The sequence below is a fragment of the Fonticula alba genome, assembly GCF_000388065.1.
Source record: "Fonticula alba strain ATCC 38817 unplaced genomic scaffold supercont2.2, whole genome shotgun sequence".
Taxonomy (NCBI): Eukaryota; order Rotosphaerida; family Fonticulaceae; genus Fonticula; species Fonticula alba.
Genome location: NW_009242972.1, coordinates 186,754 through 199,404, shown reverse-complemented (window position 1 = coordinate 199,404; position 12,651 = coordinate 186,754). Strand labels below are relative to the sequence as shown.

Below are 12,651 nucleotides of genomic sequence, written 5' to 3'. Positions count from 1 at the left end.
GGGGGGGGCGGGCGAGGGGAGAACACGGCCTGGGACCTGGGGGCGGGGTGGCGCGCCAGGATTTATTTTCATGCAACCAATCATCGACTCCGGTGGTGGCTCCCTTGAACAGGCGCCCCTGGAAAGCGCGCCCATTTTTAGGGACCAACCGCCTTGCCACACGGAGGGGGGGGGGGGGGGCGGGGGCCGAGTTTGTGTTGGCAACTGAACGCGCCAGAGGGGGGCGCGGGGCGAGACCGGGGCGAGCATGTCGGCCAGCAGGCGGCTCCCAGGTGCACCCGGCTCCAGGCCCCTGGATGGGCGTGGACAGATGGCCCCAGGGCAGGGAAGCATAGCCAAACTGACTCCGCGGAGCGGACGGCCCCCCGACGGAGCATGGTTTCGGCGGGGCTGCTCTGCCTCTGCCCACTCCTTGCGAAGTATGTGAGCTCCGTGCCTTGCGTACTGTGCGGGCCGGGGAAGCCTGGGCCTGCCCCTTCGGTTGGATGTGCCTGTTGTGTCTGAGGCGAAGGGGGCGGGGCGGGGGGCGGCACCTTTGGTGGGAGCCCGGGGGCGGGCGGCCCTCCCGCCTCCAGGGGGCGCCGGTCTGTTCGTTCGCGGGGGTATGCTATTGTCAAAATGCGCAGGGCCGAGGGCGGGAAGGGGATCGGGGGGACGCCTCTCGAGCGCGCAAAAGTGGGTTTGAGCGCGCTGTTTCATCCCGGACCTTCGGGGCATCCCCGGGCCGAGTTGTCTCCTCGTGTCGCCCCCCGCCCCCCCCCCGTCGTCTTGCTCCGGCTTCCGCGTGTCACGGCGCCCGGCGGGAGGAGCGAAAAAGAGCCAGGAGACAGCACCGACCTTCCAACGGAACCCTGGGGAGAGGTGCACGGCACCGGCGCGACAACCGCCCTTCAAAGAGGAAGGGCCGGTCGCCAGGCAGCCCTCCGGAGAGGGCGGAGGGTGGGCGGGGGGATCCGGAGCCGGTGGCGAACACGCCCCTCTCATATGCCCCTTCCTCCTGCGCCGGCCCCGCCGCCACCACTCCAGCCCAGCCCCGCATCCGGCCGTGTGCAGCTGTATGCCTTTTGGCGCACGCACGCACGCACGCACGCACGCAAGCACGTCTGAGCTGGGGAACCCCGTTGCATGAGCATTTATATTTGCTGAATATTAAATTCGACTCATCCCCGGCATTAAAGAAAAGGAGACCAAGGATGTCCCCCAGACACGCATACTCCCCGGACCGAGGGTGCACCCCCCCTGCACGGCGGGGAGGCCAGTGCAATGTGTCCTGGAATGCTCGTCGGTTATTGTGCTCGGGCCTTCTCCCCCTCCCTCCCCCTGCAGCCGGCGGCCGGGGTGCGGGGGGGGGGGCCTCCGGATGGCGAACTGTGCGGCGCAAACGTTCTCCGCCCGTGTCCGGCCGGGGGGCTCCGCCGGTGCCGGTTATCGGCGTCCCTCTGTCCAAGTTCCAGCCTCGTACGGGTGTGTCAAGTCTCGCGTCCTTGCCCCCCTTCTTGGGGTGCCAGCCGCCGGCGCGTCCGTATCGGCGCCGTCCGTGTGTGCGCCCAGTTCCCGCTGGGCGGGCCCCACACGGCCTGCGAGGAGGCGCATCAATGGCATCTTGTGATGTTATTACATGCTCTCGCGCTTGGCGCGCGGTCCCCGTCCATCCACACCCGAGCAAGGGCCCCCCAGCCTGGAAATGGGGTGTGTGGCGCGCTCTCTCTCTCTCTCTCTCTCGCTATTGTGGCCACGGAGGCCCTGGCCGCCGAACTGGGTTAATGCGCTGGTGCCCCGGCTCCTCCGCCCTCCCGCCCTCCGCCTGCAAGGACGCTGCGCGCCCCCCCGCCCCCCCCCCCCCCACTCCCCCCCATCACGTCCCGGTGGTGCGCAAAGGTTGTGAGCTCAAGTATGCGTCACTTGGCGCTCGTCTCGTCGCGGTATTTGACGCTCCAAAAAGCCTCCCGCTCGCGCGGCCTTGTCGCGAGTTTGTGTGGCGATGCGTGGGCGAGTTGAGCGCCCCCGCCCCCCCCCCTCCCCTTGCCCCCCCCACCCCCCTGGGGATCCGGGGCGGGCTGCCCTCGTTCCCTCCCTCGCCCCCGCCCCCCGGGGCTAAGCGCGTCCCCGGTATGCGCCTGTTATTTGCCTGCTCATTCCTTGCGACGGTCCTCGGCACATACCCGAGGAGGGACACAAGCCGGTGGGCAGGCCGTTGGGGCACTTGGTCCTGTTTTTTTTTCTCTCTCTCTCTCTCTCTCTCTGTCTAAATCTCCCCCCTCGGAGACTGACGAGCGGTGTTCGCATCGCACACCCGGCACGAATGCCGGCGTGCCCACACCCGGAGCCGATCCTCTTTTACACCTTCCCGCGGAGAAAGGACTAGCATCTGCCCACCGATATATGCTGGCCCCTTGCCCGGGGTGGTCTCTAGAGGCCGGGGGGGACCAGGGCTTGGGCTACCGGCTTCTGGCCTCCCGGCGCGCCGGCGCCCAGCCCCGCCAAAAGGGGCGGCTGGGGACGAGAGCCCGCCGCGACAACGCCCAGCCCCGCGGCATTGGCTTCTAGACCGGGGGAGGCGGCTCCGGGCTGCGACCACTGAAACAATGCTCGCGCTGTTCAATGATGCGCCAGTCTGTGTGCCGGCCTTTCGGTGCACCTTCCCAGGGCCCTCGCCGCCTGAGGCGCGGTTGTTGACCCCGCGCGGGGCGAGACCAGAGGGGGGCGAGCGGAGGAGCCGACCATGTCGTTGCCCTCTCTCACGGGGGGGGGGGGCGTTGCGACTGCGCGTGAACGTCCTGGGTCGGGGCGTGCCCCAGGCCGGAGGCCGGCGGCCAAGCAGGCGGGGGGGGGGGGCGAGGGAGGGGAACTCCATTCTGCGTGTGCATGTTTGGGCGTGCAAGTGTACGGTGCGTGCGGCTCCAGGCCTGGTTGGGGGAGGGGAGGCTGCTGCCGGGTCCTGCGCCTCCGGTGTGCAGCCCCTCACCTGTGTCCCCCTGGCGGACGTTTGTCTCTGGCTGGTTCCCAAGTCTGGTCCCCAAGGCCTTGGGAATGCCCTCGTTCGGCTCCGAGCCGGGGATACCTTGGTCTAACCTGCCTCCTGTGAGCCTCTGCTCCCTGCGGGTGTGGGCGGGGAGGCACTCCTTTGCGCTCTTCCCCCCCGCGTGTGGGCGTGTGTTGGTGGGTTTGGGCAGGTGAGGGCGCGAATGGGTGGGTGACCATCTGTCCTCACTTCCTGGGGCATGTTCCCGTTGTATCAACGTGCCGCGCAGCGTCTCGACACTCCGGTGTGTGTGTGTGTGTGTGTGTGTGTGCGTAGGAAGGGGCCGGAGGCGGGCTGGGGTAGACATGGGGTGAGGTGGGGGTGGTGGTAGTGGGGGGGGGGGGGACTGCCGGGCGGAGCCATAAGGGGCGCCTCGGTGTCCGTGGATCCCCGGAGCGGGACTTCACAGTTCGCCGTGTTTTTTGCGCACCTTTTCTGACTGGTTGTGACGCTTCCCTGCTTCACTTCCTTCGACTTCGTGCCTCTCTCCACGTCGTTACTTTTCTCCCCTCTTCCCCCTCCACTCCTGTGCCTTTCGGTGCGCCTGCCCCTCCCTCTTTGCCTTTCTTTCTCCCTCCCCCCTCTCCGCTCCCTTTCTAACCTCCTTTTCTTTACGTCAACCCGCAACAGTGTCTGCTCCACCGCAGCCCGATTCTCTCTCTCCCCCCCAGCAACCATGTCCATTGAGTCCAAGTTCAATGCCGAGGACCTGGCCGACTACCGCGCCATGTTCGCCAAGTTCGACGCCGACGGCAACGGTTCCATCGACCACAAGGAGCTCCGTGATGTCCTCATCGCTTGCGGCGAGAAGGACGTCCCGGGCTACCGCGTCCGCGAGATGATCGAGCAGGCCGACCTCAACCGCGATGGCGTCATCGACTGGCTCGAGTTCCTGACCGTGCGTGCCGGCGGTCACATCCCTGTGCTGTCATTGTGCTCTTCCCGCCCCCCCCGTCTCTCTCCCTCTCTCTCTCTCTCTCGCCCCCGTCCTGCAGCCCCTTTCTAACCTCCCGTGACCCCTGCGGTTCTTTCCCCCTGCTCCCCTCTCCAGATGCTTGACCAGCTGCGCCAGGGCCGTGAGACCGGCTTCAGCACCGTTGTCAGCCGTGTCGGCAACCTGAACGTCCATGAGGGTACCTCGTCCGCCTCGGCCGACGGTACCACTCACTCCTACTCCGATGAGGAGAAGGTCGCTTTCGTGGACTGGATCAACTATGTTCTTGGCGAGAATGCCGAGTGCAACAAGTACATGCCCGTCCGCGATGCCGGCCTGGACCTCTTCAACAAGTGCACCGACGGTATCATCCTGATGAAGCTCATCAACGACGCCGTCCCCGAGACCATTGACGAGCGCGCCATCAACAAGAAGGCCACTCACCCGGTGCAGATTGCCGAGAACCTGACTCTCATGCTCAACTCCGCCCGGGCCATTGGTTGCAATGTCGTCAACATCGGCCCGTCCGACATCAAGGCTGCCACTCCTCACCTGCTCCTGGGTCTGATCTGGCAGATCATTCGTATCGGCCTCTTTGCCCGCATCAACCTGACCAATGTCCCGGGTCTGGCTCGCCTGCTTGAGGGCGATGAGACCCTCGAGGACCTGATGGCCCTGCCGGCCGAGCAGCTGCTCCTGCGCTGGTTCAACTACCACCTGGCTGCCGCCAACCACCCCCGCCGTGTGGGCAACTTCGGTCATGACATCAAGGACTCCGAGAACTACACCATCCTCCTGAACCAGATTGCCCCCCCGGGCTCCGGTGTGGACAAGTCGGCCCTCGGCCTGTCTGGTGACCCGACTCGTGCCGAGCGCATGCTCGAGCAGGCCGACAAGATCGGCTGCCGCAAGTTCGTCCGCGCCAACGACGTGGCCAAGGGCAACCAGAAGCTCAACCTGGCCTTCGTCGCCAACCTCTTCAACATGTTCCCCGCCCTGGAGGCCGTCGAGATCGAGGTCATCGAGGAGACCCGCGAGGAGAAGACCTACCGCAACTGGATGAACTCCCTCGGTGTCGAGCCCTTCGTCAACAACCTGTACCAGGACCTGCGCGACGGCCTTGTCCTCATCCAGCTGTTCGACAAGATCCGCCCCGGCATTGTTCACTGGGACAAGGTCAACCAGCCCCCCTTCTCCAAGATCGGTGGCAACATGAAGAAGCTCGAGAACTGCAACTACGCCGTGGACCTGGCCAAGCAGACCAACATGTCCGTTGTCGGCATCGGTGGCAAGGACATCTTCGACGGCAACAAGACCCTCTCTCTGGCCGTTGTCTGGCAGATGATGCGCGCCCACACTCTGACCATCCTCAACCAGCTGGCCGGTGGTCAGGGCCTCATCCAGGACAAGGAGATCATCCAGTGGGTCAACCAGACCCTGGCTGCCGCTGGCAAGACCACCAAGCTGGACTCCTTCCGCGACTCGTCCATCAGCTCTTCGCTGGTGGTCATCGACCTGGTCGACGCCATCAAGCCCCAGTCCATCCAGTACAACCTGGTCATCTCCAACCCGGTTTCTCTGGCCGACAAGATGAAGAACGCCAAGTACGCCGTCTCCATGGCCCGCAAGATTGGTGCCACCGTCTTCGCCCTCCCCGAGGACCTGGTCGAGGTCAAGCAGAAGATGGTCATGACCGTCTTCGCTACCATCATGGTGGTCGGCTACACCCCCAGCAACTAAGCGCCTCGTGTGCTGCTGTCACCGCTGCCCTCTTCTTTCCCTTCCTCCTCTCCCCTTTCCCCTCGGCTTCTCCCTCGCTTTGCTTCCCAATGCGTGAGCCCATCTTCCTTGCTCCCTCTCCTCCCCTCCCCCCACCTCCCTCCCCCTTCGCCGGGGCTGTATCCTCCCTCCCATGCATATCATCATCTGCGTGACTTGTGAGTGTCCTTCCTGTGTGTCATCGTGCCTTCGTCTCGTGTGCGCGCGCAGGTCCCCCCCCCTCTCAATGTCCATGTTCAGTCTGCGTGTGTATGCGTGTGCGAGAAAAAGGTGTATGGGGAGGTGTGCGAGGTGGAGAAAAAGCCCTTTTTCTCCATGGCCTTTGAGCATTTAATTTGGCATATGCCGCTCAAGGAGGCGCACGCGCGAGAGGCGGCCCATCCGAATGAGTAATGCTGAGGTCCGGAAAGATGAGGCCCATGGTGTCCCTCCTCCCCTCCTCTCCCCTTCTCCCTGTTTCTCCTTTGTGTGCGGCTCTGCGCGCCGGGGGGGCAACCAGTGAGAGGGGAGCCATGTGGGAGGCTGTGTGTCCGGAGAGGGAAAGATCCCCCTGTGGACGTCGTATCCCCCTCCTCCTTGCTCTTTCTTCCTCTGTCATCGCGCGTCCTTCCATGCGCGCGAGCCGCGCCTCCACCCTCGGAGGGTGGCGTGTTTTGTTGCTGTGCGACGGCATGCCTCCTTCTTCCCTCCCCCCCTCTCTCTCTCTCTCTCCCCTTCCCCCCTCCCCATTTTGTGGCGACAGAGCTGGCAGGAGCGGAGGATGACCTCCCTCCTCTCTCCCTCTCCAAAACCAGCCTTCCGGATCGCATGCCTGTCTGTGCCCTAGAAGTTTAGTGCTCAGTCACATGCATTGCCCCGTCTCTTCCTCTTCTCAATATACCCAAATCCCTCTTTGTCTTTCCTTTCCTGTGCCGGTGTTCCCCCTCTCTTCCCCTGTGTGCGCCTCTCGCCGATGGATGACATTTGTGCTCTTCAGACGAGACATACACACACACACACACACACACACACACACTCAACACACACACACACACACACACACACACACGCATATTCTGTTCTTCTCTCTCCCCTGATGACAGGACACACCTGGTGGGAAAGTGGCCCAAGCTGAAAGCAGCAACGCTTGCTCCCCATCACGCGCACGCGTGCATGTGCGGCTCTCAGAAAAATAAATAAATAATGGAAAGGCGGAGGAGGAAGGGGGGTCACGTATATTGGTTTACATTGTCTCCATCGGGGGCGTCCCTTCTTTTCTCTCGCGGGTGGGGAAAAAGGCAACCGCAGGGAGGGCGACCACAGAGAGGAAAAGAGGGAGATGCCTGCCGGGCTCAAACCACCCGGTTCCAGGCGGCCTGCTGCGGGTCTGGCGGAAGCTCCGAAAGATCTATCCCCGGACGCAGGGCCATTGCTGCCAGGCCACCGCCAGCCCCGTCGGCCGGCTGCCCGTGCAGGAACTGTGCCCACTCGGCCGAATAGGCACCAGCGAAGACCTCACGCTCAAGCCAAAGTTCCAAGTCCCCGCCACCTGCGGCCATTGAGGCCATCATGTCAGCCTCATCCAGGTCCGGCATGTCGGCCAACATGCGGTCCAGCTGGAATGAGGAGTCTGTGGATGCGGTCAGGTTCACGCTCTCCTCGCCGGTCCCAATGCCGGAGCCCATGAATTCGTCCAGGCTCAGCATGTCCGCCTGGCCAGCCGGGCCGCCAGGAATGGCGGCGGCAGCCGCATCCGCCGACGGAAGATGCGCCGTCAGGGTGTGACCCATGCCGGCATTCTCCACCCCGATGAGATAGTCCCGCTCGAGGGCCGCTGCATACAGGGCCGCCAGGGACTTGAGATTGTCGGGATCATCCACCGGATCGGCGCTCGGGGTCCCGTCCTCCCAGTCCGGCAGGTCCAGCATCTCGTCGTACACCCTCTCGCCATCCGGATCCGAATCGTAGAGATACGTTTGCAGGGTGTGCGCCAGCTCCAGGGTGTCCAGCTGGCGGCGCTGGCTGTCATTCAGTCCCGGCACGCCGATTCCACCGGCCGGAGCACAGAACAGCACCCGCTCAACGCCCAGACGCATGGGGACATTGTAGAAGACGCCGGACAGGATGCGCATATGCTGGTGCACCCATGTCCGACCAAGCAGCGGAAGCATGGACAGAATAATCTTCAAAGCATAGCGCTCGAAGGGGCTGGCCGTCGTGGTGCTCGCAGCAGGGGCATCACCCGCGCTGGATTCTGCCGTCGTGGGGGCGGCCACAGCCGAAGTCGCATCGGCCGGGGAATCCGGCGCCGAGCCACCCTCCGCTGCTTCCATTCCGGGACGCGGGCCACGCCGCCGGGTGTACGGACTGAAGGAGAGAATAACCGGCAGCTTAAGCAGCCGGCGCAAAACGTCATCCACCTTGGTTTGGTACAGGAGGGCAATGCGCGCCGGCTGGTTCTTGGTCATCTTTTGCAGGAGGCGCAGCAGCACCAGCACCGTCGAGGCATTGCGGAAGCTGACATATTGGTTGCGCATTGCAGAGGCCGCGGCCGGGGCCGGCGCAGCGGCAGCCGCCGCCGCCGCCGACATCAGATTCAGTGGCAGACCACCGGTCAGGCTGAGACTATTGCCCCGGCTGCGATTGGCTACCCCGGAGGCCAGGTTGGCCGGAATCCCGGTCAGGTTGATGCTGTTGCCGCGACTGGCGCCGCCCACCGTCAGAGGGGAGGAGGAGCTCGGCACAACCGACCCAGAGCCAGACCCATCTTCGGCCCAGCAGGATTTGGAGTATGTGCCTTCCCAATTTGTGGAAATGTTCAAGAAGCTTCATTGTGCGACGTGTGCGTGTGAGAGGACGGACGCAACAAAGAAGCAGAGAGGCAATATGCGGAGGATGCAAGAGGGAAGAGGCAGAACGCACTTGAGCTCCGGGATGTCCCCCTTAGAGGTGATGTAGGTGCCCATGTTTTGGCGAAGGAACTTAATCACCAGGAGAATGCCATTGTTCTTGACCAGCATGTGGGTGAAGTACTCAAAGAGCAGACCATCTTCATGGTCAAGGGGGAGAGAAGGAGGAGGAGAAAGGGTGTCAGTGGAACGGAGAATAGGTATGTGCTTCGGGGTTTCCAAGCAGGAAGGATGTGTTTGCATACGGGAAATCTTGGCCAGCTTGAGCAGGGTCAGCAGCAAGCCGGTCGTCGCATAGGCCACAAGCTCGCGCTGGCGCAGCTCATCCACCATGTCAGGCAGCGACCCCTGGAAAGAGCCACTGTTGGAGCTGGATCCAGATCCACCAAAACCAGATCCGCCGGAGGACCCGCCCCCGGTGCCGGCATCGCCACGCTCCCCAGTGAAGATGCTATGCCGCCGAGCATAGCGCAGCTCGCCCATGATGTTGGAATCATTGACATAGCTCGTGGTACTGGGAAGCGAGGCCAGGAGCAGGGTTTCCAGCAGCACGATGAGACCCGGGGCAAAGGGAATGAGCTGGGACTATGTACATGGGAGCGCATCGGAGCCGGGAGGCTGATGTAAGTGGTGGGCGTGGTGGCGGTGGTGGTGGAGAGGGAGTGGGCGGGGGAAGTGGGGCACATATGTGGCCCACTTGCGGATGCATGCATGGGTATTTGCAAGGAAAGGCCGGGGACCAGCAGATGGTGAAACGCACGAAGAAGGTATGCAGGGCGTCCAGGCGCTCGGCCATGAGTGAGCGCCCGGACGGACCGGCCGCAGCACCTGTCGGCCGCGGCGGAACAAGGCCCTCCCACCAAGGCGCCGCGAAGGGCAGATGTCCGGAGTATTGGTCCGAGGGCTCGGGAAGAGGGGCATTCTCGCTGCTGGCGTTGCGCAAATTGCGCAGGAAGTTCTCGATGGTCAAGGAATGCAGCGAGGTATACTGGTTCCGGGCCAGGGTGGCCAGGCTCACCTGCACCGAGCGCGGCAGCGTGGCATACAGAGGGTCCCGAAAGACGCCGCCCCCGCAGCGCTCCGGGCAGTGAGTGCACCCACGCCGACCGAGGGCCACACATAGGCAGTGCTGCTCCAGCAGCTGATCTGCCACCGGGGTGCCCTGATCATTGGGTCCGGGTGGTGGCTCAACGCCGTAGAAGCGCGCCGCGGTCACCTGGGCAAAGCGCACACGCTCTCGACGGGAGTTCTTCGTATACACGCCCAAAGCCGGTCGAACAACGGGACTGGCATGATCCAGTGCCGCGCTGGCCGGCAGTGCCAGGCACTCGCACATCGTCGTTGAAGTCCCAGGAGGAGCCTCCACCCGGCGCCGCGGGGCCAAGCCGGCACGCATTCGCGCATGGTCCATCAGATGGCTCCACTCACCGGCATGCTGGCCAAAGGAGGCATGCAGCAGGGCACGAAGGAGGAAGAGAACCTGGGAGGGGGAGGCGGGACAGACGTCAGAGGGGGTATTCGAGAGGGAGATAGAAAGGCGACCCTCTTCTTTCTGACACATACTCGCCGCAGAGGCATGGAGTCCGGGTACCGACGAGAGGCGGACTGTGGCGAGGAGCCGCTCCCCGGCGCGCGGCTGCGCACGGACGACTGTACAATCAACGCCTCGGCCAGGATGATGAAAAGAGAGCGCGTCCGGCCAGGCAGGGGAGCACGCGCTTCGCGTGCCAGGCCCGGGTCTGTGGCCCAAACCTCCGGCTGGTCGGAGGCCGCGCGCGAGCCGGGCGAAAAGACGTCCTCCATGCACGAGCGGTCGGCACCGGCGAGGAGGGCACTCAAGATGGTGCACAAATCGGCCACCTGCTCCCAATGCCGATCGAGGTCTGCCTCCGGGATGTCCGCCTCCGGGGGGCCGGGAGCCGCGGTCGCGAAGCGGTTGCTACATGCCGTCGAGAGTGTCAGCGAGGAGTGGGCGAAGGGCGGCGATGGCTCTTCCGCGAGGGAGAAGAGGAGGGCGGAGAAAGCGCAAGGTGCAGGGGAGTGGGGGAAAAAAATATGATGCAATGCGCACAGTACTCGCAGGTGGCTCTCCAGGCGCGAGGCCAGCACGACAAACCCACGCGCCGGCAGCATCTGCCCGTCGGGATTACTGACGGACACGGTGGAGATGGTGATCAGATGGCAGTTGCTGCGGATCGCCTGCCGGTGTGCCTCGACACTGGTTGGCGAGGGAAGCAGGCCGGCAGCCGCGGCGAGGAAGAAGTACGTGGAGTTGATGACCGTCGGCTCGAGCAGCGAGTCGGACAGCTTGCGCACCGACTGCGACTCGCCGAAGTCCGACGACGACAGGGCCAGCCGTGTCAAATGCGTCTTGATGGTCTTCACCTTGTCTCGATCCGAGAGGGTGCCCCAGGCTGGTGGTGGTGGCACGTGTGTGTGTGTGTGTGTGTGTGTGTGTATGTAGGGGGGAGGGGGGAGTTAAAGGGGCGAGTAGAGGCAGGCAGATGTGTGCCCGCCGAGGTGACCTCGATACTAGAGGCAGCAGGGACTCAGGGTGGAGGGGGAGCGTACACTCGCCAAAGCCGGCGTTGGACAGCTCCACGATCTTCATGATGCGCGGGCGATCAGCATAGGCGAAGAGGACATTTACGCGATCGTCCAGGGTGGGCAGGTCGTCGTGATACACAAACGGATCGAAGGAGGGCTGCTTCTCCTGTTTCGAGGGCATCAGGAAAAGGGGGGAGGGAGGGGGGAGGGGGGGTCAGCGGGTGATGGCGAGGGCGGAAGGGGGACGGAGGCCAGCAGGGCATTGCGGAAGAAATACCTTGGCCTTGCTGCGACCGGCCACAATCAGCTCCTTCAGCTGGGTCATCGTGTCAGAGACACTCAGTCGTGAGGAGCTCCCCATGATGGGCTGGTGGGAGCCGGACATGGTTGGCTTCCAGCGCAGAACTTGGAGGCAGGGGGGTGGGGTGGTGGCGGAAGGGAGTGGAAAGGGGGAGGAGGGTTCGAGGGAAGGGGAAGGAAAGGATTGGATAAGGCGGAGGGGGGGGGGTGGTGGTGCTATGTTGACGTTTGGGTGGTTGTGCGGAGTCGAGAGGGGGGCGGCTGAAAAGCCGATTTTCCGGACGGGATCCTGCCAAGCGCGGCAACGACTTGCCCCTCATGCCTGGGGAAGCACGGAAGACCAAAAAGAAAAAGAAAAAGAAGGGGCAATTGAGTGTATGTGTGTGTGTGTGTGTGGGGGGGGGGGGGGGGGGGGGGGGTAAAAGCAGCTCCCCGTCGTCCCGCAGCCCCTGCCAGTCTTGGTGAAAGGAAAACGGTATCAGCTTGACCGACCATCCTCAGGGGCCGTCGCCTTGGCTGCCGGGCGAGGGATGTGGACGGATCCCCAAAGCGCCCAGAGCCCAACATCCTGCCCGGGGCCCCACTGGCTGCGAATGCAGTTGTGCATGCTGCTGGCGCCGGACGGAGGACTCGCGCCTGCGCCGCACCCCCCCCCCGCAGGCCGAGGCGCGCGGGATTCCACTGTCGACGGAGGAGTGGAATGTTGACTGATTCATTGGCACATGGGGTCAATAACCATCTCGCCCTGGAAGGGCCCCCTCCCCCGCTGCCGGGGGTGGACCGGGGAGGGGCAGCGACGACACCCGCAAATGCATGCCCCATCGGCCTTCATGTTGCATGCCGCCCCGGAGGGGTATTTCTTTCTCTTCGTCATCCTCTCTCTCCCTCCCTCTCTCTCTCTCTCTCTCTCTCTCGCACGCGCACAGACCCACACGCGTGCGCACACATGGAGATACGCATGCGCACGGGGAGAAATCGAGGCGTTAAGGATCTAGACAGAGAAGGGTGTATTTGGTGTACGTGTGTGGGGTGTGTATTGTGCCACCTCCTGGCAGTGGAGAGGGAGGGATGGCAACGCGAGGCCCAGACACAGGGTCGAGGCGTGGGGACGTGGTATAAGGGAGCATCCGCTGGCGGATGTGTGGGACTGTTCACAGTGACTCTACTCAATGAGGTAGACG

At 63.9% G+C, this 12,651-nt stretch overlaps 2 protein-coding genes across 2 annotated transcripts; one reads left to right on the top strand and one right to left on the bottom strand.

Moving 5' to 3' along the window:
* The first annotated feature begins 3,387 nt into the window (after positions 1–3,387).
* Positions 3,388–6,627, top strand: H696_01058 (hypothetical protein). The gene is made up of 3 exons (XM_009494944.1): positions 3,388–3,560; positions 3,653–3,920; positions 4,074–6,627. Exons 2-3 carry the CDS (start codon positions 3,699–3,701, stop codon positions 5,694–5,696), a joined length of 1,845 nt encoding a protein of 614 aa, XP_009493219.1. The 5' UTR covers positions 3,388–3,560; positions 3,653–3,698; the 3' UTR covers positions 5,697–6,627.
* Positions 6,628–6,930: 303 nt separating this feature from the next.
* On the bottom strand, positions 6,931–11,682 carry H696_01057 (hypothetical protein). The gene is made up of 8 exons (XM_009494943.1): positions 11,448–11,682; positions 11,195–11,336; positions 10,695–11,037; positions 10,187–10,562; positions 9,384–10,103; positions 8,869–9,208; positions 8,637–8,763; positions 6,931–8,540 (listed from the first exon to the last, which is right to left on the bottom strand). Exons 1-8 carry the CDS (start codon positions 11,553–11,555, stop codon positions 7,067–7,069), a joined length of 3,630 nt encoding a protein of 1,209 aa, XP_009493218.1. The 5' UTR covers positions 11,556–11,682; the 3' UTR covers positions 6,931–7,066.
* Between the last annotated feature and the right edge of the window lie 969 nt (positions 11,683–12,651).

What these genes read in the sequence shown, in the direction of transcription:
- H696_01058 (XM_009494944.1), top strand. Translation starts at nt 3,699, where the DNA reads ATGTCCATTGAGTCCAAGTTCAATGCCGAGGACCTGGCCGACTACCGC. An exon ending in ACTGGCTCGAGTTCCTGACC is followed by an intron (nt 3,921 to 4,073) that starts GTGCGTGCCGGC and finishes TCCCCTCTCCAG; the next exon opens with ATGCTTGACCAGCTGCGCCA.
- H696_01057 (XM_009494943.1), bottom strand. Translation starts at nt 11,555, where the DNA reads ATGTCCGGCTCCCACCAGCCCATCATGGGGAGCTCCTCACGACTGAGT. An exon ending in GAGAGCCACCTGCGAGTACT is followed by an intron (nt 10,563 to 10,694) that starts GTGCGCATTGCA and finishes GACGGCATGTAG; the next exon opens with CAACCGCTTCGCGACCGCGG. An exon ending in ACTCCATGCCTCTGCGGCGA is followed by an intron (nt 10,104 to 10,186) that starts GTATGTGTCAGA and finishes TCCCCCTCCCAG; the next exon opens with GTTCTCTTCCTCCTTCGTGC.